This window comes from Scatophagus argus, chromosome 4 (genome assembly GCF_020382885.2).
Source record: "Scatophagus argus isolate fScaArg1 chromosome 4, fScaArg1.pri, whole genome shotgun sequence".
Taxonomy (NCBI): Eukaryota; Metazoa; Chordata; class Actinopteri; family Scatophagidae; genus Scatophagus; species Scatophagus argus.
Genome location: NC_058496.1, coordinates 3,947,819 through 3,975,761, shown reverse-complemented (window position 1 = coordinate 3,975,761; position 27,943 = coordinate 3,947,819). Strand labels below are relative to the sequence as shown.

At 41.9% G+C, this 27,943-nt stretch overlaps 1 protein-coding gene and 1 long non-coding RNA gene across 2 annotated transcripts in view; one reads left to right on the top strand and one right to left on the bottom strand.

Annotated features, from left to right (window-relative positions):
* The window catches only part of LOC124058093 (single-stranded DNA-binding protein 2), a 51,428-nt gene extending 27,070 nt beyond the window's left edge, over nt 1-24,358 (top strand). Inside the window, exons 5-17 of the mRNA XM_046386964.1 lie at nt 17,004-17,093; nt 18,544-18,603; nt 18,718-18,784; nt 19,409-19,479; nt 19,579-19,646; nt 19,987-20,035; nt 20,117-20,152; nt 20,255-20,309; nt 20,400-20,470; nt 20,626-20,704; nt 20,862-20,890; nt 21,031-21,129; nt 22,030-24,358. Of these exons, the coding sequence (XP_046242920.1) occupies nt 17,004-17,093; nt 18,544-18,603; nt 18,718-18,784; nt 19,409-19,479; nt 19,579-19,646; nt 19,987-20,035; nt 20,117-20,152; nt 20,255-20,309; nt 20,400-20,470; nt 20,626-20,704; nt 20,862-20,890; nt 21,031-21,129; nt 22,030-22,059 (804 nt within the window). The 3' untranslated portion in view covers nt 22,060-24,358. The remainder of the gene's footprint in view (nt 1-17,003; nt 17,094-18,543; nt 18,604-18,717; nt 18,785-19,408; nt 19,480-19,578; nt 19,647-19,986; nt 20,036-20,116; nt 20,153-20,254; nt 20,310-20,399; nt 20,471-20,625; nt 20,705-20,861; nt 20,891-21,030; nt 21,130-22,029) is intronic.
* On the bottom strand, nt 13,949-15,411 carry LOC124058094. Its single transcript, XR_006843212.1, has 2 exons — nt 15,235-15,411; nt 13,949-15,102 (listed from the first exon to the last, which is right to left on the bottom strand). It is a non-coding gene; the product is annotated as an uncharacterized LOC124058094 (long non-coding RNA).
* Nucleotides 24,359-27,943: the final 3,585 nt, after the last annotated feature.

The window sequence follows — 27,943 nt, the reverse complement described above, 5'->3', positions numbered from 1 at the left end:
TGCGTTGTGAAGTCGCTTCTTATTATCGGAATAATGTGCCCTTTAAAGGGGAGTATAAGATACTGCGCCACTGACTTTATACCAGCTTTTTATTGGTCAGCGGTGCCATGGTTTTCTGTGGCGTCAAGGTAACAATGCAGCAAAAATGCATGTGAACACACTTCATTTTAAGACCAACACACTCATGGGATGGATGTGAACTGCGTCGGTCGGAAACTATAGTGACATCTAAGCTGCCACTTTGCACTGGGCATAAGACTAACCCCATTATCATTTGCTCAGAATTTTTGAGTTAGGATGTTAACTTTGGTCTGAACAAGCGGACATCCAGTTACATAACTTTGTCTTGTTTGTCTTCTTGGCAGACAAAGACTGATAATTAGCAACATATGAAATATGATGAATATGACATTGTGAAATAAAATCAGACTCTAGAAACATCCCTTCTGAAATAGAAGCTGCTGCTGAAATTTAATAAAAAAAATACCAGAGGAAATGAAGTAAAATATAATAGACATCAAATCTTTATCCTGTTCTTAAAAAGATTTGTACTGTTTCACAGTGTCATTGTTACATATCACAATGTGTTTTTACTCACCTGATGAATATTTGGGTCTCTATACTATTGCTGCAGCTGTTTTGTGATCACAGTGATGTGCACTAAACTTACACCTTCTTCAAAAGAATAGGTGGACATTTTGGTCCACGTTTAGGCCGTACAGCTGAGACTCTCATCTAATCCCAGAACAACATACTTAATGCGTTTGTGTTACCACTCACAGCTCGTCTTTACAGCCTTGTGAAAGGGTTTGATCTCATCACAAATCTTTGATCTGAAGTGCTGTTTATTGGAAAGCTTGTAGCGACGACTGTGTGACATAAAAGTGTAGAGAACAAGCTGCTTGAGGTTTGGAGTACTTTTACTCGTATTCTACCAGAGCACAACAGCTGTAAAATGCTGCGCACGCACACACACACACACACACATCCGCACATCCGCCTTAAGTACTGTGAGAGCGGACTGGGCAGGCAGACAGTGTGGCCCTTGTGGTGTAAACACTGTTTATTGCTGCGTTTTCTCCGTGTGGCTCCACTTCACTGCTGTTATAATTCCCGCACATCAAGGCATGGGTTGATTTAGTCATGCACCATCCAGTAACCGGAACACAGTGCCAGAGTTTTTGAAGTTTTAGATTAGCTGGTGACTGAGAGAGAGGAAGTGCGGCTATCCTCTCGGGAAGTTGTGATGTGGAGGAGGCTGTGTGTGTGTGTGTGTGTGTGTGTGTGTGTGTGTCTGGGGGAGGAGGGGATCTTTTCTCTCCTGCTTTTTATGTTGTTGTTTTTCCTCTGAAGCCTGAAGTCTGACTCATCAGATTTGTCTGTGCTGTGGTTTATTGAGATGTATTGTTGGAAGCGTACAGGTCAGGGGTTTCTGCTTACCCAAGCAGGATCGTCCCTCCTCTTCTCTGTGCTCCTCTCCCTCTTTCCTTTAGGCTTGCAGTCCTGCAGGACTGCTTGGAGCTCTCTTCTCTTTTATCTTCTCGCAGTGGGTGCATGCGCTTGTGTGTACTGTATGTGCGTGTGCATACGCAGGTGATGCTGCCGATGATGATCAGGGTGATGAATAGGCTCTGCCAAGGACGAGGCCGCGATGTGATGATGTCATCCCAGCTTCGACGAAGGGAGCTGGAGGGCAGCGTGACCTCAGCCCTGGGAGACAGACAGAAAGGAGTGGAGAGAGGTGGAGGAAAAAGAGGGGGAATATGGACATGGATAGAAGGAGAGAATGAGTCACAAAGAGGGATAAACAGATGGAAATAGACAGACAAATTAATTTATTAATCTTAAACACGTCTCGACGCCAAAGCCAGGCCAAACACATTCGCAGTAATTCAATCTAATTGTGCTGAACAACAAGTGTCCTGTTGTTTCTTCCTATCTGATCAGAATTCACTACAGGAATGATTCAGAATGTTAATGTCAATATCAGAGGCCACGAGCAACATCTCACTCTTACATTTCCTGCAGGGATGCAATCAGAGAATTATAATTGGACCAATTGTAATTAGACCAAGGTCACTTTCAATCAACAGTTTCAATGCTGCACTGCTTCTCAGATCCAATCAGGAGTGCTACCCACATATCTGCTCCCAATTAAAACAAAATGAAGGGACAACCGCGATGGCCGTCGTTGGAAAAAGTAGCATGCATCAGTTCGACGCTGGTGTCTCTCTTTCAGTCTCCTGACTTTGAGACTGATGGTGATTTTAATCAGACATTTTGATGGTAATTATTTTCAGATACCTAATTACTGAATGAAGTCCTAATTAATGCTGGGGAGATGTAGGAGCTCACTCACATTATCTTTGGGTCCCCTTCCTTTAATAATCGAGAGAATCTGTGACAAAGCTTATGACTCGATTTGCATGATTATCACGGTATGAACTGCCCAGCTGTAAATACAGTTGACTTTGTGTAAATCTGATTTAGAGAAAGAATGTCCTAACGATGTCCATTACATGTGCTTCAGGTTTTGCACGTTGTTATGTACTGTAAGTGTCAGTCATATCTCCAGGCCGTTGTGTGAGGACGGTCTTCCAGGACATTCATCCACTAATCTAATGTTTAAAGGGAAAGAAAGAAATGAGTGATGAACAAAGTGAAGAGAGATGCGATGTTATTGATTTCCATCCTCAGTCGAGGCTTTTTAGGCATCAGAAAGGCCGTTTACAGTTAAGTGCTTTGTAAATTGTGTTCTTGATACTAAATGAGCGGTTTCCATTTGCAAGAGACCATGAAGTCATAAAAGCAAGTTATTTTTAAATTCTTACGCTTGGCCTGGAAATGGCACCACTGTAAACACAAGTCAGTTGCTCTGTTGCTTTACCTTCATCAGTCCAATACTTTTCACTCATAGCGGTGACATCTTAGGACAGCTTACACTAACATGAGTTCATGTATAATACAGCTATATTTCAGTCTCATGATGACCGAAAAATGGAGGGAAATATGATGCATTTTGAACCGATATCTGCTGGAACAATAGTTGGGACAAAAGTTAGGGAAACCACTCCCAGTTCTGTGATCTTTAACAAAATGTGACCAAATCAAAGCGGAACGAGCCAGCACGAAACTGCTTGTAAGACCTGTAGGAGCATACTGAGCACATTAGAGGCATTTCATCTACCACATTATCAAAATTAGCACCGAAAAATGGCACATTTAATTGATAATTAATTGCACTCGGGTAATTGTGTGTGGCACTCGGAGTTTGCAGAATAATTTTATGATAACAGTCTGGAGGTTAGAGAAGCAGATTGGTGGCAGAAGGGCTGAGTTAGAAAAACTCAAGTTTTAGGGAACTGATGAAAAAAAACTCCACTGAGAAAGATGTAACCCCTGATTTCAGGAGTGTATCAGTGTGTGACCGTTGTACTGGTTGTGCTGTGCAGCCTCAGATAAGAAGGTGCTTATAACTCGGAGCGAGGCGTTGATGGAAGAATTAGTTATGGGTTTTTATATTTTAAAAAAATATATTATTGTGGCTAAAAATGTGCTGTGAACTGAAATGTGCAGGTGGTTGTGAAAGTTTGAAGATGACAGACAGACAGACAGACAGTCAGGCTGGTGAATATTTCTACCCATAAACTTCACACAAAATTCTGACAAATGTGCTGACACACAATTTAAAGAAAAACCTGCTTTGTCTCTTTATTTTGAGTCTTTAAATGTATTTTTCCTAACAAGCCAGTGTGATCAAGCATTTTCCATCAGTCCAGTGAAAATCGAGTTTTAGGGTTGCCGTGTCTTGATGCCAGTGTGAATGTTTGAGTCAATTTTCATTTTTAACCATATTGTAAGACCGCAGTTCCCAACCTTCTTAACCCCCAATATATTCTGTTTACTATGACATAACATATGACCTCACAGGTTATGACCACAGTGTGGACAGCTTAATCAAGTGATTTTTTCCCTCCCCGTGTTGTTTCAGTTTTTAGAAGGATGAAGTGGTGCAAGTTTCCACAATTTCACAAGACAAAAGCAAAAAAAAAAAAAAGAAGAAAGAGTTCTGTTTCAGTAGATATTTTTCTTTCTTATCCATTTAACGCTCTCAAGACCCCTCAGATTTATCTTCCAGGTTAGGAGCCATTGTTTTAAAGATGTTTCTTCTTGGCACAAAATATTAAACTGGTATAAGTTCAATAAAAACTGGTGTCATTTCACCCTGCTGACAGCCTGCACAAAGCTAAATTACTTAAGATGAATGCAGAGGGTGACAGATGGATGAACTAGAAAGCGAGCAGTAGACACAAAATGTGCAGACGATAGGCAGCAGCACTGCAAATATTTCAAGCAGGGAGAGTCTGGTATCTGTGTGTGGCATCGTTGTGGGGGAGGGCAGGCACACGGCAGTTAAAGGGGAAGAAGAAATGAGCAGGAGGCAATGCCAAGAGCAGCCCCCCTTTGATAAAAATGCTCCGTCTCACAGTGCTTGATCTTTACCTCTCTCACTCAAGCATGGGAATGTATTTACACCGCTCAATTTAACAGCAGCACACATATTCTGTCTTTATTGTACAGCCAGGATACACACATTTGTAGATACGTAGAAACACACAGGAGAGCTTTTCTCATTCACATCCTGATGTGCCCTGAGTTTTGGATATCTCAGGAGAAACAAGTGCACACATACTGTGTGTGGCTGAAGGACGTGACCCTGGGTTTGATCTGAAAACACCTCCTGTCTGCACAGAGAAACATGTAGTGTACGGTTTGAGTGTGGGCTCACAGAGAGAAGGACGCTCGCATACGCAGCCTTGACCATGGACATGTTTTATGGTTTCCGAGGTCCTCTTGGTACAAGCTTAGTTTTACTCACCCCTCAACATTCTGCACAACTGCAACCGTAATATCTTGGTAACACACAATATTTCTCAGAGTTGAAATGAAAAAGAAAACCGAAGTTGTAATGTTGACATTATTTTTAGTGTCGAATTTCTTCTTAGCAAAAGGATGGCAATTTGAGTCAACCTTTATTGGCAAAAATTACCCAGAAAATGTCAAAACACGAGTACATTCATGCTCCCGAGAGGATGGACCCTCCACATTCCAGCCGTCTTTTGTGCCACCAACACGCCAAAATGTCCACTGGATGCAAGTTTATGTTAACTCGTTTACAAACTGTTTCTCAAGTAATGGTCAAATTGAAAGTGTGCTTCAAATGTTTTCAAATTACTGCTCTTTTCTACAAAAAAATAATACCCTTCAAAACTCTTTGGAGTCCAGATCAAATAAAATCAGTATTCCACCTCAACTGTCCAACTTCCTTGCAGCTACATTAATCTGCCTCCCAACAAGCTCTGGCCTAACCTTCAGTCTAACTCAACCATCTGCAGTCTTTTTACCAAGCCTTTGATGCATATTGTTGCAATTACCACCAGCTGCATTAAGTCTTTTGAAGATAATTTTGCTTTGTACTGGAAATAATTATAAACTGATTATTAGTTATTTCCTTTTTTATTTTAGTTTCCTGTGGGCTTGCAATTTTAACATTACTAACAAACCTTACTGTTAATTTATCAGGCTAATGCATAAAGTGTTGTGAACTCGTGCAAATTTGTGCTGAGAGGAGCTGCAAATTCAATCATTCACGTCTGCAATAATAACAAAAAACAAATAAGCGGGGAAGATCCCATCAGGGGCTGATGTTTTATTATCTGATTATGGATGAACATAAAACAAAACTAAGAACAGCTTGATTCAGTGACACGAAATTCAAACTTGAATTTTGACCAGAGCATTTGTGTGTGTGTGTGTGAGTGTGTGTGTGTGTGTATGTGCGTGCACACAGTGCACACATGCATATGAAGAGACAGCAAAACAGACAACCTAGAAACAGAGACTCTGTTGGCTCCAAGCATTGTGGGTAACAAGCTTATTCCAACCAGTTGAGAACCAATGGGGGTTGGGGAGACCCCAAGTCTGTTTCCAGGGAAACAGAGCCCTTTCTCCTCCTCCTCCTCCTCTCTCTCTCTCTTTCTCTCTCCCTCTCTCCCTCTCTCTCTCTCTCTCTCTCTCTCTCTTCCTCTCCTTCTCTATACATGTCTCTCTGTCTCACGCTCACACACTCCTATGTTCCTTCTTGGCAGTGTTGAGGAGGAGGGAGATGTGGAGGTGACTCACTGTAACATCATTGCCATGGCAATGAGCTGAGTGTAGAGGGAATGAAGGGAGAAAAAGAAGAGGAATATCCATAGGTTGAGCAGAGATGGAGACGATTGTCACGATCTCCAACAGTTTGAAAAAGAAACACAGGAGATTTGCACACTTACTGTATGCTGGGTTGCATTTCCTTTAGGAAAACACTCCTCACCCCGTTTCTCCCTTTTTTCCCTCCCCTGCTTGCCTCATCCTCTCTTTTACATCAGCAGTTTTTTTTCCCTCTTCCTCTGCTTCACTCCCTCTGCCCATCTCTCTCTCCCTGTTCTCTGTCCTTCTGCATTACTCTTCATGTCTCTTATCATCTTCCTTCCTCTTACGCTGGCCTGTGGCGTGCAGCCCTCCGGTCTCCAAGGAGCATGTTTTCCGCTGGCGTGTATATGCTGAGTCATGTCACATGCGTGTTTGGACACGCCGAGGTGGAGTGTTAATGTGATGTTGACATATGCACGTCTTGCTGCTCTGTAGCAGGCAGGGGCAAAGACGAGGGCATTGCGCAGTGTGAGGGTTAACTGAGGGCAGAGGAAGACAAGAAGGTGTAAAAATGAAAACAAGCTCTAACAGAGCTGTGGGATACGGGAGAGTAGTTTCTAGTTTGACTGCAGTTATTATTATTGATTATGAAAATAAGCAGCTTAGTGGGGAACATGCGTTGTGTGTCTGCAACAGTTGAAGGAAAAGTGATAAATTCTTGGCTTGGCTTTCACACATGCTGCTTTGCCAGTCGGGTTTCAAGATAATATCGCCTTAATTCTAACTACGGTCTAAATTAATGTTTTCTCTATAAACAAAAGTATTAGGACATGCCTCTTTATGATTGAATTCAGGTGTGGTATGGGGCTGTTTTTTGGGGGTTGGGCTCAGCCCCTTGCTTCTAGCTTACCAAGTCATTTTAATGCTATGCATCCAACTTTGTGGCCAACAGTTTGTTGAAGGCCCTTTTCTATTCCAGCATGACTGTGCCCCAGTGCACAAAGCAAAGCTCCATAAAGACATGGTTGGATGAGTTTGGTGTGGAAGAACTTGACTGGCCCACACAGAGCCCTGACCTCAACCCCATCCAACACCTTTGGGATGAACTGGAACGGAGATTGTGAGCCAGGCCTTCTGGTCCAACATCAGTGTGTGACCTCACAAATGCTCTGCTGCATGAATGGGCAGAAACTCCAACAGAAACACTCCAACATGTTGTGGAAAACCTTCACAGAAGAGTGGAAGCTGTTAGAGCTGCAAAGCTGTTTATGTATTTAGAATGTGATGTCATTAAAATCTGTGTTGATGTAATGGTCTGGTGTACCAATACTTTTGTCCATATAGCATATTTAATCGCCCCTCTCTCTCAACCCAACCGGTCAAGGCAGATGGCTGCCCATCTTGAGCCGGGGTCTGCTCCGAGGGTTCGAGTTTTTCCTCGCCACTGTCGCCAAGTGCTTGCTCACGGGGGAATGTTGGGTTCTCTATGTTACAGTTTACTAGACCAAAAGTTTGGTCTAGACCTGCTCTAATTGGAAAGCGTCATGAGATAACCTTTGTTATGAATTGACGCTATATAAATAAACTGAATTGAAACTGAATGATTGCAAGCGACTGGGATGAAATCAGTCAACCTGAGCCCATTACTTTGCTGTTGGACATTGTGAAGTTTAACGTCCAGTCTTCTCTGACCCATCTGGGGGGAAAGCTGCAAATGTTTACACAGCAGCAACCTTACAGACTGTGTGTGTGTGTGTCTCTAAGAGATTACAGTGAATCATCCAGAGATTGAACTGTAGAGCTTGTGGCTGGACTATGGAAGGAGAGCACGAGGGCAAAACGAGAATACTGACATGATCAGACCAGCACGTTATCTCTTTGACACCAACTAACACCATTGGTTTCTTGCTGTTGTAGACAACCATGTCCTTATCTCGTGCTGCCTCTCGTGTCTCGGCCTTTCACCGCCAGAAGGACGGCAAGATGAGACACAGAAAGTGACTTCCCGCTACTTCTCCCTGTAGGGTGCTCCGATGAGTCTCATTCTAATCCACTCTTCAATCCCTGCAATATCACTAAGACATATTTTAAAATGATTGCATCGATTCAGTGTCAAAGATCACAAAATCCTTGCATTTGAGGTGAATCAATAATTCTGTCTTTGCGTTGAAAAGAACATGATGCAGCCTCCTCTTCATCTCAAGTCGAGGCTTTCAAATCTTGAACCTCTGGTTCTCTACACCCTCTCCTCTCCTCTGTGTTCAGTCCATCGCTCTTATCTGCCTCGGTGTCGTTGAACCAAGTGAGATAGTGCCGAGAGAAGTGTGGCTCCCCAGCACCACAGTGACTATCATTTTGTATGTGTATCTGACAGCACATCAGCCCACGACTCCACCTCACATATTATCCAGCTCCCTGCAGCCTGCGAGGTGTTTACAGGGGTCGATAATGACACCAGTGATAAAAGAAACACAGAGACTTTAAAAATCGTTCCCAAATTTATACTTTGACTTTTTAAAAATGGCTGAATGATTACCTAAAACTGCAGTTTTTAGCAAACATTACTCAAACCGGAATAAATGGTGGATTTGTTGGGAACTGTTTTCAGTGGTAGCTGTATACACAGTCTGATGAGTGTTTACGGCAGCAGGGAGGCATATGTGAGATGTGGGTTTTTACATGAGATGTGTTGAAAGTACAACATGAAAATTAGAAAAGGAATGATAGCCAAAACGACAAAAAGGAAGCCCAGGATGAAAGCCGTCCAGGTTCGTTTTACGTTAAAGTGTAGCTAACAGATAAACACATGGATAGACTCACATAATGGGTTTTTATTTTCTTGCCAGATTGCACTCAGCCAGATATTGTTGCTAAATAGCGGAGATCTGGGAGGAAGCACACAGAGTTTGTTTTTTTTCACTCACTGCTGTGTTTTACTGGTGTAACATATGGCATCTTTTGGTTAAGAAAGGGAGCTTTGGATGCCAGAGGGCGATTTTAAGCCTATCTGCCTCGAAACTGAAAAGTGATTTTTGGAGGATTGGACAGTGGAGCGTGTTGATCTGTCGCTGGTCTCCACGGGAGACTGTGAATAATACATGGTTAAAAGCAGAGCACACCCATTCTCATCTCTGTGCTGCTAAACACACGTCCTCTTTCTTCTTCTCTGTCTCTTACTTCTGTGCTTCCTGGCTGTATTTTCTTACTTGTAGATGCAGACATGCTCTGATCTTTTGACAGTGACTGGCAGAGTTTTATTTTGTGCATAAACACTAATGCAAAAATCAATCATCTCCGTGTGTTTCCGCTCTCTTTAATGCGCATGTGTGAATGTCTGTGTGTGTGCGTGTGTGTGTGTCCACCCCACCCCCACCCCCCCGCTCCCTCCTTGTTCAGGAAGTGGACTAATGGCATTTCAGAGGATGGACAGAGTGGGAGTGAGGGAGCGGGAGGAGGGCTGGAGTTCCATCCTGTGTGGTTTGTCATTTGTAGATCCTGTTGTACTGCGGGTGGCCTTGAGACTCAGCGGTAACCCTCCCTCACCACCATTACCTTAAAACTGAAACAATTGATCGATGAGTTGATCGTCAGAACCCATAGTCATTTTTGATTATGGATTAATCGTTCTTTATGTCAAAAATTTATGCCAAACATTCTCTCGTTACAGCTTCTTAATTGTGAGAAGATGCAGCTTTGGGTTTTGGACTGTTTATTGTACACACCAAGTGTGAAGGCATCACCTCAGGTTTCAGAAAAACATAACTTAATTGTTTTTTGATATTCTAAAGAGCAAGAAATGCATCAATTGATAGAAAATATTGACAGTTCCTGTTCTGCATCCATTTTCCATATGAAGGATGAGGCTGGAGCTGATCTACTATATGTTTTTGTTGCTTTCCAGATACAAGATATAAATCTTGAATGAAAATTGTTCACAGCTGTAACGTTAAAGTTTTAAAAGGCTCAGTAACTTCCTGAAACAGCTGGGCACTGCGGTGTTCCACAAACTGTGCTCTAACAGGAGCACTTAGTGCATTTGTTTGGGACTGTGGTATAAATACCTGCATGATATCCCTGACTGTCTCTGTGAATGCAGCAGGACAGAGTGTGTGTGTGTGTGTGTGTGTGTGTGCACGTAATGAAGGAATACGCCACTGGTTGTCTCAACATGACCCGTTTGTTTACATCTAATAGTTTTTGGACAGCAGTCGAGGCTTTTCTACGCTGGCATCACTCACATATGTTGACAGCACAGACCAGCCCTATCATGTAAATCCAGACATGTGATAGAAATGCATTGTTGTATGGTGGCATATGAAACCAAAATGAAGTCTGAGGAGAAAAGTGTGCCTGTGAGACACAGAGAGGTGGAGAAAGCAGACAACGACCGAAGCAGGTTGAGACGCTGCGAGAGACAGACAGACAGACAGACAGACCGAAAGAGAGAGAGAGACAGGACAGACACAGACAGCCTTTTGAGATTCCACTCACGAATCTCTGAGAGTCTCTCAGTATTGAATGAAAATGACTCCACACTCACAAAGTTTGCATTGCACACACACATAGTGGGGAATAAAAACTGGTAAACATATAGGGATGAAAGAGTTTGCAAGTTATCTCATTAAGTATTACTGAGCCCTTTAGTCTGATGGGATTAGTGTACTGTGAATGTAGTCTGGGGAAAGTCTGATTAGGTTGTAAAGCAGAGAACTGTGGTGTAATTGTGCTGCATTTCAATGTCTCCAGCTTTGTGTATTTTCTACATGAGTGCACGTAAAATGTTGTCAGTCTACGTGGTTTTTTTGTTTTGTCCGTAATGAGTCGACTCTTATTTCAACACTCATTTTTCAGTCCTGTAAGGTTGTTTGATTAGATAAGGCATTGCGGTATTGTATATCAATAAAGTGTGTTGTTTTGGAGAGAGAAATTGTAGATGCTGCCACGTTGTGGGGAGAACTGTCATGGCTGACGGGTGGCTGACGTCTTCCTGCTCCTTGTTTTAGGCCTCACACATCTGAACTCGAGCAACTTGACGTCAAACTCAGGCGAAGTCCTTTTGATGTTGCCGTATGATAGACTTATCGCAGATTTTGACTTCTTTTCCGTGTTTGTTTTTCTTTGGTGCCTGTTAATCTAGATGAGGAAAACGCAATGCATGAATTCTCATGCACTCAAAACTGTGACCGTGTAGTTGACATAGAGAAAAGAGTCTCTTGTATTCACCAGTTTTAAATCCTGAGCATAAGAATATTTATTTTTTGTCCAAACATTTGCCTTAGTGGAGGGCTGTGTACTTTCATGTACATTCAGTGATGCTGTAGTACTGCTGCATGTCTTGTTGTGTTGTGTGTCTGGTATACTGTAGCGTCCCCATGGAGGACGGCAGTTTGAATTATTTATGCAACAAATGAGTTTGCCAGGAGATGCAGGTGCTCATCTGAGGACATGCAGGGGACGTTCTGCTGCCTCAGGTTTCATCACAAACACCTTTTGGTAAACAACAAACTCTTTGTGGCTTGTATACAACAACTCCTGAAGTCAAAAGGCTTAATGTGATGGTGCTGCTGAGTAAGCAGACAGGCTAATTGGTTATCTTGTATTTAGATGCTGAGATCAAATCCTAAAAAAAAGGACAGACAGAAAATATGACAGAATCAGAGAGCGAGCAAAACTCTGAAACAGACAATCAAAAGAGACTTGAGGTGGTATAAGAGGGCGGTGTGATCATTTAGAGGGCCGAAGGAGAGCCCCTGATCCTTAATCCGCTTTAACGTGACTTATTTTATTGAGCATCATACATGCAACCACAACGACAAGGAGTTAGACGTCATTTACGAGATGAGAATTTTTCAATCATTTCTCAGATAATCTGTCTTTTAATGCGTCTTACAGTTGGCTCGCAAATTGATTCAGCAATCAATTCCATCAATTCAGATACGACTGTTATCAGCGGCACTTAACTGTGTCTAAGCTCAGTCAAAAATGTAGATGGACTCATCGCACAAGACACTGTTGACACTACATCCTCACAGTGAAACACACTACTAGGCAATGTGTTAGTGTGCAAAGCCCTCAGCTCAATATCTCGTTGTTCCTCTTGCTCGGCCTTGTCAGAAAAGTGTCAGCAGTGATGTGTGAGGAGTGTAAATGATGGACTCATTAACAACATGTAACAGTCTGGGTACTTTGATGTTTACAAAGGTTAAGTGCTGGAATGTGTTGAACTTGGCTGTGAATTAGTCTAATTTACTGTAGCGTAAGAATGACAACCAGCAGTAAACACTGACTTCCTGGTTGCTACGCTGTTATAGTGTAGATAATTTGAATGAATTGCAACACATCATATCATGTAGTCACATCATATCAGGTGAAGCCAACACACACACACACACACACACACACACACACATACACACTAACAGTCAACGAAATTCTCAGCAGCTATGAGCAACTGTTTAGTGGTTGAATGAGTGAATAAGCACAGTTAATTCAGGTAGACTTCATCCATAGATTTTTAGATGTTTAGTGGTAGTGGAGTAATTTAAGGTATGACCATTAGAACCATTAAATGTTTCCCAAATAATTCTCCATCTCTGCAGACATGTCAGCAGATAAAGGTTATCAGTGTAACTGAGAGAAATAAACACCAGCTCTGTCCAGTCTGTGCAGGAACCCGGTCTTATGTGTCAAAAGATCCTTAAGAACAAGGTCTGATGTTAGTAACACGCTCTTCAGCCCAGTTGAACTGAAGTAATACATTATACAGACAAAAGTATTGGGACACTTGACTTAAATGACATTTCATTCTAAACACACAGACAGCTTTGCAGCTCTAACAGCTTCCACTCTTCTGTGAAGGCTTTCCACAACATGTTGGCGTGTTTCCGATGGAGTTTCTGCCCATTCATGCAGCAGAGCATTTGTGAGGTCACACACTGATGTTGGACCAAAAGGTCTGGCTCACAATCTCCGTTCCAGTTCATCCCAAAGGTGTTGGATGGGGTTGAGGTCAGGGCTCTGTGTGGACCAGTCATTGCATAGCATTGTCCAAATGTCTTGGTATGCTGAAGCATTAAGATTTCCCTTCACTGGGAGTCAGGGGCCGAGCCCAAACCCTGAGAAACATTCCCATACCAGTACTTTAGTCCATATGATGTAGGTTGTTTCCTAAGTGTTGACCAGTGAAAAACAGCGAGCAGGCGCTGAGTGTTAGTGTGTAGTTTGGTTTGTACAGTATCCCAAGACATGCTGCATGTTTTAGGCTGATGAAACATTCATGGACCAGCTTTTTTCAGAATACTTGAAGCTGAATTGTGATTTGAATGTGTACTTACTGTACCGTACTTAACAGCTTTCTTTTGGATGAATTACATAATGACTACGATGTGTCAGAATAACCTAAAACATATTTACATATTATTACATGCAGATAGCTTTTAAGACTGTTAATGCCAAAAATATTATTGAGACAGAGCTGACAGACAGACAGACAGACAGGAATAGTGACATTTCCAGGTGCAGGCCTCTGTTTATTGCTGCTAACGTGGCTCTGGCTATAAGGTAACGAAATTACCTGGTAGACAGATTTTTTTTTCCTTTTTTTACCTGTTAACCCTGCTAACAGTCTTAGTGCTAAGCTAAGCTAACTGGCTGACTGACTGCTGGCAGGAGCTTCGTATTAATCTGTACATCTGTTCATTGCTGGAAACATTTGGATGTTGTTAGTGCACAATAACAACACATAACAAACGTCTACTTATTTTAGATATCTTTAATGTAGAAATCCAACATATTATATCTTAAATATAACAGCCGAAGTGTCGCTATGCAAACCATGCGGCTCCCACAGCTTATAGGTGTCTTAAGGACAATTTGGAAAAGGATTCACCAGCTCTCTTCTGAATCGGCTTCGTGAATCCTTCACGGTGTGAGTCATCCTGATTTTCTAATGTCATTTGAGTCAATCTGATTTGTCATAATCAAGAGAGACTGTGAGGACCGGCAGAGTTAGTGTTGTGCAGTGTTGTTGTTTTCCATAGATGGAGGGCGGTGTTGGGTTTGGGGGAAGGGATATATCCTGTGTGTTGTGTTTTTTTGTTTTTTTTTCTTGTTGTTGCTGTATTTGGGAAATACTGCTCTGTCAGCAGGTCAGGTAGATTTTTTCCTCCCCCTGTTCTACTTTTCCTGCACAAACAAACATTAAGTGCTCTCACACTCACTGCCACACACACACACACACACAAAGACTCACACTTGCACACTCATAATCTCTGCTTTGTCCTGTTTTCTCTCTCTCTCTCTCTCTCTCGTTCTCTCTCGCTCTCTCATTCTCTCTCTCTCTCTCTCTGTGTGCATGAAGGCAAACTCAGCAGACCTCCATGCTGCCAGGGAGCAAAGGCATTCTGGGTAATCCAGGGTGCGAGAAGACAGAGGAAAAGAAAAGATGAAAAAAAAACTCTCACAAAACCACAACACACACTTGATGCTGTTCGTGATGTTTTACACTCAGACAAATGTGCACACACACACACACACACACACACACAAACAAACCAAATCCCGTCTCCCACCACTGAACCATGGAGATACAATATCCATCTGTGTCCATCTGTACATTCATCTGCTGAGACAAACACAAGTTCTGTTTGCAGCATAACATGGAACCAAAAAGCTGCATCCTCCTCCCTGCTGCCGAACGTTAACGATTGGAAGTTAAGAAGTCGGATGAGGAAACATGAGGGAATAGCGAGGGTGGTGGGGTGGAGTAGAGGAGCATACAGGAGTGTCGTCAGTCAGCTTTTATCTCGGCTCTGATTAAACCTTGTTCCTGTCTGACCTAAAAAGTCAGCTGGCGGAAACTTCAGAGACTGTGGGTGAATTTCGCTGGAGCTCTTTACACCGAGCCGATGCCTTCAGAGAGGGAGAGAAAGCGAGAGGGGAGATCAAAGAAACGGAACAGAGAGTGGGCAGATCCAGACACGGCCATGCTGGCTTTATGCGCTCGCTGTTAACACATTATCATATATATGGATGCACAGTCACCCACACTGCATGTTGTCTGCTCTGTGTACCCAGTGAGGATGAGGAGGAGGCCGGCGCTGGGTGGTAACTCCGGGTTAGTTAGTCGTACAATGCCACAGGAAGCAGACGGAGGCTGTGCTGAAATGTGCCACCACCGCCCGTCTGAGACAAGCTCAACAGAAAATACACTGTGTAAAAATAAACCTGGGCCAACATGGCAGGACATCTGCAGGAACAGGAAGTCACCCCCCCCCCAAACACACACACACACACACACACGGTGAAAGATCCTTGAATTGCTGTTTTTTGTTGATTATTACGACGTTGTGTTGTTTCCTTAGTGTTATGTTCAAGAGTGCTGTATTTTACACACTGACTGAGCAGTGGTTGTGGAGAAAGTATTCTGACCCTTTTCTTGAGTACAAATAGGATAGAAATCATGATTATCTTTTAGCTGTTTTATATTCTGCTTGGTATTCTTTAACAATGCATATTTTATAAACTCATCACATGTACGTAAAATCATTTTCTGCAAAACAACTGAGAGTAAAAGTAGTGGAGAAAAATTTAAAATATTTACCTGGGGCCTCATTTTCACTTTACATACACACAAAAAGTCCTTGAAATGTGTGTGTACAACTGTCTAAGCTTAACTGGGATTATTTTACGAAATATTTGAAGAAATTGGCGACGTAGATGATGTGGTGCTGAACTGATGCTGGACTGTTTAATTGCTTCACATTTAATTTCACTAAATATCAAACATTATTTAGAGATCCACATTATTGTAAACATTCAAACCAGCAGTGTTATTAGTGCTGTCACTTGTAGTGAGCCAATGACTATATATATATATCCTTCAGTTTGAATAGCTAACTCAGAGCTTAAACCAAAAGTTCACTCAACATTTCACCAGCTCTGTCTCAGCATTGCCTGTTCGCTGGGTGCAGAGGAGAAGGCCAGACTGCATGGTGACAGAACACAGCACCAAAACTGTTAATAATATCTTCTAATACTGTGTAGAAATCACCAAGTACGAGTTTGGTTTGGTTAGTATTTGTGTGTAAAATCACTTCAGTGAACAGGACTGTGTTTTTGTTGTATATTTTCATTATGAGTCCTAATAATATGGGCCAAGTTCACCGTAACAAAACTAAAACAGACAAACTGTGTTCGCCTATTAAACCGTTTTCAAACGATATCCCAGGGTGGAGGATACCACCCTCTGTCAGGATCATTTTGGCAAGGTGTAAAGCAGCCAGGCTGATTGCTGTAAACATGCTCAGAATGTGCACCATCCTTGCACTGCTGGAGGACTACATGAATGGAAGAATTAACGATATGAGCTTTCTCATCTCCACCTCCCCCACAAGCACCTGAGATTTTTGCTTCTGAAAAATCCCCTTCCTCCCTCTTCCTCTCTGTCACTTCCACGATTCACCATAAAGAACCGTTGATCAGCAGGCTCGTTTCTACACATGACATCCGTGAGATGCTTTGCACCGACCGTTTATGGTTGACGGTGAGCGTGTAGAGGGCAGGATGTTAGGCTGATCCACTCGTGAACATTTCCAAATTCATCTTGGATTTATGAAAGGAGTTTTTTGTGAATCAGAATATTTTTTGTTGACCCCTGATGTGTCATGGAAGTAGTTATACTAGTACAGTACTTGACTAAACGTACATACTGGGATTACTTGCCACCACTGCAGATGGAAGACGTGTTGAGTATCTGCAGACTGGTTTCAGTTGTGAACTTTACTCGACATGTGTGTGTTTGCGTCTTTCAGAGTGCGGCAGCAGCTCCCAGCCCTGTTCTTGGGAACCTTCCCCCGGGGGAGGGCATGCCAGTGGGGCCCGTCCCTCCAGGATTCTTTCAGGTGTGCAGTGCAAACACACACACACATTCAACAGAGAAAGTGCAAGAGAGGGTCTTTAATAACACATAATGTAAATAATTCATATTGTAATACTTTATGTATGTAGTATTAAATCAAGTAAATGTGCTGTATCTGAGTATTTAATTCATGTTGCTCAAAGGACTCACTCACTCACTCTGAGTTAACTGTATGTATTAATGTGCCGTACCTTTAAATAGGTGTATAATCTGCAAACCTCTGTGCACATTTTTAAAAATGGAGAGAAAAGCTGACAGGAGAAATAAATCTCTTCCAGACAAAAAGTCACACATGCAGCTTCATCTCCATTCTCCATCAGAAGGACCCTGCCAGTTGTACATTGATTAACCGTCATTATCAGTCAAACTCAGACGCAAGCATCTGACTCACAGATCAATAGTCTTCATAGGCATTTCTCTGCTCCACTTTCAAAAAACTCGAACAGCCATTTTCCATCTCCCTCTGAAGATCAGTTGTTCTTTGAAGACTTTGAAGATCAGATAAAGAAATGCAACAATTACCAGATTGCCAGTTTTCACTCAGGTTCTGTGAAATGACGTGCACATGGACTAGATCAGAAAACACCACAACTGAACTGAATTTTACTGGCAAAATGAATACACATCACATAAAATGAAGAGCCTTACCAGCAAATAAAGAAATACAGTTCAGTACATTCACTTTATTCGTTCAGTAACTCTGTGTTGAATTGTTTGCATGTCTGTTGACTTGCATGTGAAAATGTTTTAAATCAGTATAGTAGCTAAATGACCCTAATGTTGTAGCTGTTTGCTGTGAGGGATCTTAACGGCTGGGCGATGAGAAGCGGAGGTGATTAAAGAAAGGACCTTGTTCAAAGCAGGTGGACCGTTGCTCTCTAGTGGCAGGTTGCTGCATTGCTTCTTCCCAGCACTGCAGACTGTTTTTGTTGTCTGCCCACAGTGGCATCAGTTCAGCAGACATAGCAGCAGCATTGCTACTGTCTGTGGTGAAGACAAGTGAAAACCCACTCACAGCTGCAAAAGAGCTTCTCGCACACGCTGCCAAACTGCGCACAGTTAACACATACACATACATCATTATTAACAAACCTCGTCTTTCATTCTCTCATTCTTTTTCCATAAATCCAATCAAATAAAAATGTGGTCGGCTTCCCGCCTGCTGACACTGCTGTCATGGAACTGTTGTTAAAGAAAAACGAGCCCAAAAAGTGACAAAGGCGTTAGTTCTGTTTGGTTTTTCTGTTCTGAAGCTGAAAACACAGTTTCTTCAAATGAAATCAAGTCAATAAAGTACGCAGATAAATAAACATCCCTTTTAAAATCTATTGTCTTATGGATGAAGCATGTAAGTTTTTCAGACCCATCATTGTACCACACATGTGAAAGAACATGTGCACAGTATGTATGACCCAGCATTTCTGATTTTTCAGCCATTTATGTCACCACGATACCCCGGAGGACCCAGGCCACCCCTCAGATTACCTAATCAGGTCAGAGCCACAATGACACCTGCAGGCAGCAGATAGAACTGTGGGTAGTAGAAGCATACAGTGTCTGTGTGATGGTGACTGTAATGCTGGTGATGGATCCTCTTCTCTCTGTAGGGACTTGGAGGAGTTCCAGGTAGCCAGCCTATGTTACCCAGTGGAATGGACCCCACAAGACAACAAGGTACACACACACTGGTTTGCACAAGCACAAAGCAGACGTAAGATATTACGACACATGTGCCAAAAAGTATTTTCTGTGAAGAGGCAACTCTATAGAGCTTTTGCCATGAGATTTACATCCATGTTTTAATAGCTTTTCGAGGTCAATGAAGTGCTCCATCAGTTCTGTATCAGCCTGTGGCTGCACAAGCACTTCTTGTTAGAGATATGAATTTGTTGTTAGTTTAATCTCTTCAGGGGATTTGTCGATGATTACAAAAAGATCTCTTCTTATCCTTTTAGTCCACCCCCATTTACACATACTCCTCTCTCCTCCAGACAACACATAAATTATGCATAAGTTAAAAGACTGTTCAGTTACTGTTCCAGTCTGTTCACACTCAACTGCAAATGTTGTATGATGGTTTGTGCCAGACACCCAGGGCTCATCAAGAGTGTAGAAATGGGGGTCCTCCTGGGGTTTTGAACCACTATAGTGTCCAGACAAAGCTGTCTCATCTTCCAGTTTATCCAAAGATAAAGGTGCACATGACCAAAAATGGACCCCAGCCTGACAGATCCTGAATACACTGCTCTGGAACAAACTGCTGACTGGTTGTAGTTTGACTGTTTTTCTGTGTTTCAGGACATCCAAATATGGGAGGACCAATGCAGCGGATGACCCCACCCAGAGGCATGGTACCGCTAGGGCCCCAGGTATGGGACCAGATGATTCATATGATGATATTTTGAAAGCCTTGGTTCTGATAGCTACTTTCTTGTACACATGACTCATATTCTGTTATCTTTTTTTAGAACTATGGAGGTGGGATGAGACCACCACTAAATGCCCTGGTTGGTCCTGGGATGCCTGGCATGAACATGTGAGTGTATCTGCATACTGTAATCCATAGACATGCAATGTAAAAGACTGCAGCACCTTTCTGCTGCTCGGAGTGACAGCGTTAAACTGCAAGTGTCTGCAATGTTAATGGAGACAGTCTTTAAGTTTTTCTGTATATTTTTGCCCTTTAGAGGTCTGAAAGTGCAGCTTAGGAGCCAACTTTTCTCTATTTTGTCTTCCTTTTTTTTCCCATCACTGGTTCCCATCACTACTCTCGGGCAACAGAAGAGCTTGTTGTTGCCAACTTTGCCCAGATGAATTGGATACAAAGAGGTTTGCCAAAATCAGAAAAGTGAAGTTTGTGTGTGCATGTTTTTCAGGGGACCGGGTGGGGGTCGACCCTGGCCTAATCCTCCAAACTCCAATTCAGTAAGTGCTCTACCAAAGACACCCAACAGAAAGTTAACGAACACTTCATTTCTTTCATGATTTCCTTTTGTATTTTTGCAGACCCCTTATTCTTCTGCATCTCCAGGAAGCTATGTGGTATGTATGTTTTAGTTTGAACGGTTGCTCTTTACTTGCTGTATGAGCTGTAAGTCATTAGATCGTGAATGAATCTTTCGGAAACCAAAACTGTAATTTCAGGGCCCTCCAGGAGGTGGCGGGCCACCGGGGACCCCAATCATGCCAAGTCCAGCAGGTGGGCTCTGTGTACAAATATACTGTATGCATACATCCTCTGTGCTCATTAATGTTTCTCTGTTAACTGTTTCCCCATTTGTCATGTCAGATTCGACCAACTCTGGCGACAACATGTACACTATGATAAACACAGTCCCTCCTGGTGGAAGTCGACCAAATGTGAGATATTCTGTCTGTGTATCACTGTGTCTCAGTGTACTGAAGTGCCGCTGCTGTTAGTTCGTGTGTGGGTGTAAAAGTGTGGTAGTGATGTCAAAAGATTGTTTTATTGTTTTACTTTTCATATCGTTGTCTCCTGTGTATGTCCTCCTCAGTTCCCTATGGGTGCAGGTGGCGATGGTCCATTAGGGGGAATGGCTGGCATGGAGCCCCATCACATGAATGGATCATTAGGTACAGAAATCAGTAGCTCATACAGTGTACACTGCACTGACGCTCAATCTCAGTGATCATATTTTTCTCTAATTTTTCCAGTAATTTAAGCAAATTGAGCTGTGATTCGATTATGGTGATGGCTGTGTTATTTTAACTCTTGTGTTCTCTCTCTCAGGGTCAGGTGATATGGACAGTCTCCCCAAGGTGAGAGAAGATATTCGCCTGTTTAGAAGCTCCAATTTGCAATTTCACCACCTCTGTTTTTTGTAGCTTTAGTAGCATACAATGACCTTAATGCTAATGTATGTATTACACACTGTCTTTTTTTTGTTTTGTTTTTACAGAACTCCCCTGGTAACCTAAGTATGAGTAACCAGCCTGGGACCCCCAGAGAGGACGGGGAAATGGGAGGAAACTTCCTTAACCCTTTTCAGAATGAAAGTGTAAGCTAATTGTCCTTTACTAAATGGGATGATCCTTCATCTTAAGTGTTTTTGTGCTGATAACATAATGTTTAAGTTGAGCTTGAAATTAAGATAAAGCCTAGCCTAGTTCTGTCCAAAGGAAAATGTCTTATTTACTACCCCCAAATTAAACCTTGTGCACCAAAGTGTATAAATGACAAGCTGTAGCTTTATGGGGGTTTGTGCTGGCCTATTTCTTGGCTGAGAGCAGTGACTTCCTGCAGTTTCCACCGGTTGCAGCTTCAGAAAGTGAATATAGTGAGCTATAGAGGTGCTGGGAAGTTGATTTTCTTACGTTCTGAGCCAGGCTACAGGGCCATGCTAAGCTAAACGGTTGCTGACTGTACCTTCACTTTACTGTACAGATGCACGAGTGATGTCGATCTACTCATCTTATTCAAGGGAGAAGTCAACAAAGTTTAATTCCCATCATGTCAAACTATCCCTTTCTGGTGCCCACATTCCTGAGAATAGTTTTGCTACTGTCAAATCAGTTCGAAAGGATTTCTAATTCAGGATACAGACACAGAAACTGATGGTTTTGTATGACATTAGATATTTAATATACAGTTCTATTGAGTTAATCATTTCATACTAACTTTGTTACTATGTCTGTATTTGTCACCTATGTGGGTATGTCACAACACAAGTTTTCACTCTGACCCCTTGTCGTACGTGGTTATTTATGGACTTCTTAGTGTGCATAGTAGTACAAATGTGGGCCTGAGTTTGTACTGTGGTTCTTCTCTTGGTCTGACCACTGGTGAATAAACCAGCTTTAACTAAATATCATCATCATCTTCATCTAATCCAAGATAAAAGAATCTTTTTTGCACACATGCTCACACATATGAATTTCTCTCCATTTTATCTCTGCAGTATTCTCCAAACATGACGATGAGCGTGTGAAGGCTCTGGAAGCATGTTTGGACAGTCGCTCAGTAAGCTGGTGTGGATCGGTGAAAAGCAGAGAGACTCCATGGCCTGCCTAGTCGGGACAGTTGCCCCAGGCTCCATCGTTCTACAATCCCCGCCCCACTTCAAGCCCCCTTCCATTGTTTCTGTCCACATCTCTTCTGTCCTGTTTCTTTTCCTTTTCCAAGTGCTGACTCTGCTACATTCATCAGTTTTTCCTCTGCAACTATGAGACTGTACAAAGGAACCAAATTGAATCAACCCAGAGGACAACTCTTTGTATATTTGCATACAGTGTGTATGAGACTGTCCACACACTCCAGTCACAGACAGATGTCTCTGCCTTTTTGCATCATATCATGCCCAAAATGTCCATGCCCAAAAATGAAAGGCCACAATTGTATTTATCCTAATGTTTACATTTTCAAGGATTTAAAAAGATGAAGACACTTTTTTTGGCTGAACATATGTTTTTGTTTTTTGGTTTTTTTTCTTGGCAAACTGCTTTGTCCATTACTGGAAGAGAATTGGAGACATGACAGTAACATCTCACCAAACCTCCAGCTTGTGCAGAAATGATTGGTCTAAAAATTTAAGACCACTTACATTGTATTTTACATTTTATGCTCTGTGTCTTAGAATTTCTTTTTATTTTTCATCACCAAACTCAAACCACAAATCTGGAAAATGTAAGATATTTGCATCCTGGAGACGCTAATGAAATGCAGATCGAAAGCAGCCTGAATTGCATTTTAAATTTGAAATCACACTGAACAGTTATTGAGAAAAAAAGAGCTTTGTTCATTGCTTAAAAGACCAGTGTGTTGGATTTAGTGGCATCTAACCCCTTCTCCTCACCCTCCCCTACAAGCTAGCGAAACTCAGTCAGTCCTGCTCGAAAGCCAGTATTTGGTCAGTCCTTTGTTTGCCACCGTAGAAATGCAGCAGACTCCCTGCGAGACTCCCTCTGTAGGTATTAAAAGGTTTGTTCTAAGGTAACAGAAACGTGATTCTCAGAGTCGGGTTGTTATACGTCAATGAAAACATAATTAGGATTATTATATTCAAGTAATGCTACTAGATCCTCGTAGATCCTTCACACTGGCCCTTAAAGGGAAATTATGTAACTTTTGTTGGCTGCAACAGTAGCCACTGTTGCTTCAAGTGACTTTACAGAATAACAATAAATGAGTCACATAGTCAGTGGAGTGGCTCCTTTATTGAATAACATCTAAATCCAGTTGGCTAACATTAGCCATTATTTAGCAACCGAATGCTAATGGTCATACCAGACCAAGGAATAAGGTGTTATCTCATCTTTCAAGAGTTACATCATCTCGCTTTAAATCATGTCAGATCACTATGTTAACTGTAATTTTACTGGAGAAAGAGAGAACTGTAAGGGTCACACGGGGGAATATTGACACTGTCGAACTCCCCAGTGTGAGCGCCATACTGGGTTCAAGGATTTTACATTGTGTTGACTGCACAAGCACGGGACAACGCTTAAGATGAGGTGTGCAGAAGATAATTTTTTTTAGTGTGACCATTTTATCTAACGAGAGGGGACAGTGACCCTGTATGTGTAGCCGTACGATTTGTCGGTTTTGTTTGCTGAGGCCTCTCTAAAATCTGGTTCTTTGGACCTTTATCCAAAGGGTTTATCAGCACCACATTCTCCAGATGTTTGAGTCAGTGTATGCGTGGTAAACTGCAAGACACAAGCTTAAAAAGTCACTTTGGTCACTCATACTTCATTGTCATCCGGATAAACTGTGATCTCAGTGTGATGAAGATTGGTTGGTACAAAAAGGTAAAATAAGCTTGTTTTAATCAACGTTTTAACTTTGTTTTCACTGCCCAAGATGTATCATCATCATGTACAAAAGGTCAACATGCCTGTGAACATTCTCCTTTCCCCCTCCCTTACTGCAAAGTGTACAGCTCACAAATGTAGCTCCTCTGTCCTATGTGTGTATTTGATATTATTATTATTATTTAAAGAAAAATCTGGAGAGAATTACTGCAAAAGGGAGGGATGGACTGATTGTGCACCATCACAGCTGAACAGAGATATTTTATTTTGTTTTTGTGTTAGATTGAAGCCATAAGTGGGTGTACAAGAAGACGCATTTGTAAATTTGATCATGTTTTCTGTTTTGTGGCAGTACGTGGGACTCCATTTGTGATGTGTTCATTTTCTCTTTTTTATTCTTGTATTATTTTTTTGTAAATACACAGAGAAGTATTTCATGGGTTTTGAATATGCTAGTATAAAGCTTCTCTTCCCTTAGTCGAAGTGTCAGCTCTTTTCATTCGTGAGGACTGTGTGTATAAGGACACGAATCCAGTCTCTTCAGGCTGTATTTGAATGCGTAGACAATCACAAGTCATGTCTCTCCCAGTTGTGTGCTGGGGTTCAATCTGCTCCCTGTATTGTACAGGACAGCAGTGTCTCCAGTGTGACAACATTTAAGAACAAAGACTGACTGTGATCTTGCCAAAACCAGTTCTTGGAAGCGAACTTAAATCCAGGATCGCTGGCCACTTGGTGACAGAGCTTTGGCAGCAGTGGTTTAGAGGGCTTGGCTGACCAGAAGGTTGCTTGGATAAACTCGAGATACACCAGATAAACATTGACAGGTAAAATGAAAATGATCTCTCCGAGTTTATCCTGCTACTGTCCGAAGGGGAAACTTGGGGAAAAGCAAAGTCCCATTTGGTACAAGCAACAAAAAACAACATATTAATTAACTGTAGGTGGTGTGGGTATATTTTGTTATGTTTGTACAGGGCCGGGCTGCAAGATAAGATAAACTTTATTGATCGCCCACAGGGTAATTTTGGGTGTCGCAGCAGCTCAAGGACTTGAAAAGAAAAAAATAAATCATTTAAAGTGTTTACAAATTGGAAAAGAATAAAATAGAAGCGATACAAGAGCAATTAGACTCAATTATAGGAACTAGTACACACACAGTACCACAATTAGTGTTGCAAGATCTCATCAAGCTTCTATTATATATGGCGATAGCTTCATATTTAGAAAGTGATCAAGCTTATCTACCAAAATGTCAGACTATTCCTTTAAGTAAAAATAACATTTTCTGTTCAGGAAGACAACACCTTCCTGGAGCCCAGCACTTGTTACCAAATGTTTTACGGGCCGATTTTCATTGTTGGAGCACAAATCACAGTAGTTGGGGGAATCAGTGTGGTAACAGCCTTTTCACAAATTGATTTAAACTGTGGGTGGAATCCAGTAGAAGACAGTGGAGGATTATTCTTTTGCCAACTTTAGAGGTCCACTCACAGTGACATAAGAGCCCACTGTTGTGTAGTTGTGTTGTAGTTGCCACATAATTATACCCAGCAATAGACTTGTCCAAATCGGAGAGTTCACAGGAAATTATTTCAGAAAGTTTTTATGCCATGATTTCAGTAAATAAGCAGTTATCGCTGAACCTCTTTACTCAGTGTCTGTGTAAGCGACATGTGCAACCCCATATGTCTCTGTACATATACACTTTGGTTTCTGCAGAGAGACTCTGAACCATTCACAAATGCACAAACAGTCTGTGGTCCGCCCACCTCCCACATCCCTATTCATCTGTCCGAACTCTCTCTCCCTCCCTCCCATATTTATGTAACTGCCCTCTTGATAGTCCTCACCGGGGCCTTCCTCCAGGAGTAGATTTGTCCTCTTCTTGCCGTGGCTCACCATCATTTGACTTCTAATTATGTCTGCTCAGTTTTGTTTAGCTTTGCTGGCTGTCTTTTCTCTGACTGCTGCATCTGATCCAGACTGTGAGGAGCTTGTTAAACCTCTGGAGGATCGTAGCAGGGTACGTTGTCCTCAGCACTTACATTCAGGATAAATCAGAATCAAGCTGTTAAAAGGCAAATACTGATGGTTTTGCATAATCAGATCTGACTGTTTGTTAGATAAGGCCAAAATGGTTTCTTAATGGTGACGTGTTCACCTGCAACATCTGGGGTTTGAGAGGTCAAGCATCCCAAGCCATAATTTCAAGAAATCACGCTGCTCAAGACAAAACAATTCATAAACTAAACATGGAAGCAAACAGAAGGAAGCAGTGAGTTTAGGGTTGTAGTTGGCTTAAACACACCAACATGGGAACATTCTGGGGGCTGAATGTGATTGATTGAACAGTCTACAGTTATTTACAGTTATTAGTAATGTTAATTGATCGGTTTCAGTTTGAAGGTTGGACCTAATTTCTGTTTTTCTAAATGTACCATACTCTGAACTAATTAGATCTCAAAAACCAAAAGGACTGTTTGGTTTGTGCTCCAAAATGTCTTTAACAAGAGCTTTCTCAATATGAGTACAAATTTGATAGAAATATAAGTGCTAATTTTTCACATCTGTGTCCAGGTTTCTGGAAAATGGATCTTCTATACTGGAACATCAGACAATAAAGAGCTCCTGGAGGAACTGAAAATCATCAACAGCTCCTGGATTGACATCTCATTCATCGCTGATAGCGATGACATGACCCTTCGCTGGAGAGACAAAATGTAACTGCTGATCTTTTAGATTTCGATACCCTTAAGGCATAAGGTAGCTGATGAGACAGTTTTTCTGTGATTGTCATGTTCGCCTCTCTTTAGGGATGATGGAAAATGTCATCATGGGGCTGTTAATACCACCTTCACTGGAAACTCCACCAAGGTCACGTGTAAGTAATTAGTGATACTTTGACCCACAATTAGCAGTCATGCATCAAATGCATAACACTACCTTAATCTTCTGTTAATATCTTATAGTTTACTACAACTCCACCACTCATGAGCATGTTGGGAAGCACCTGATCACCTGCCCTGAGTGCATACTTTGGATGGACACCTCAGTGGCGATGGGCAAAAACGGGGAAACAAGAAAAGGCAGAAACCTCTACCTCTTCAGTAAGTTCACAGCTCTTCTCTGCACCAAAAAGACCAAAACTTTGAATGTTGGCACTCAGTTGTGTTAATAAATAATGACATAAATGTTTTGACTAGTTAACTGAGACAACATTCTTTTTTTGTCCTCCCACTCCCTGCTGTGCAGCAAAGTCTGGGACACTGGATGCCTCTCATTTGGAAAGTTTCAAGAGGCTGGCTGCATGTCTCAACTTCCCACCGGAGTTCCACTTTGGAGAAGCCACAGGTAGGATGCTGCAGGCCTCTCGCTCTCTTCACTGCTACACACACACACGACAGTAACGATGCAAGGCAGTAATCACAATGTATCACACTGTGGGTGTAACTTGATTTCCTGGCTCTCTTTCAGACTTGTGCCCTGATAGCACGGATGCAAAGGAAGAAGAACAATAGAGAAAACGCATGCTGAAGACACTGCTGTCACCTGAACCTAAAATCTATCCTGAGACTAACCTGAAGTTACTGCATGAGTCAAATTTCAAGTATGCTTGTGTGTATCACAGATGTCTTGATAGATGTTAGGAGAACACCTTCTTCCTTTTTTTCATTGTGCGGGGGAGGGGAGGAGTTAATGTGTGTTTTTCTCTGCCTTATAAAAGCAAAGAGCTATTTACCTGTTGAAGTTAGTTATCGTGGCAGATGTGATATTTTCAATAGACTGCTGTATTAAAGACAATCAAATAGACTGATTTCACATCGACCGTCAAATTCATAAAATCATTATGGAAACCCGTTAAGTGTCTCTGTCTTTAATGCATATAAAGCTTAACAAATGGCTACACTGTATGTTTGCATGCTTTTATTTTGCATAAACCTCATCTGTTTGTACATATGTTGGTGACAGCTTCCAGTGATTTCTGCTTCTGTCCAAAGCAGGCTGCAACTACACGAGTTGCTATGTTTCAAGCAGTTGTTATGGACTGTAACTAACGAG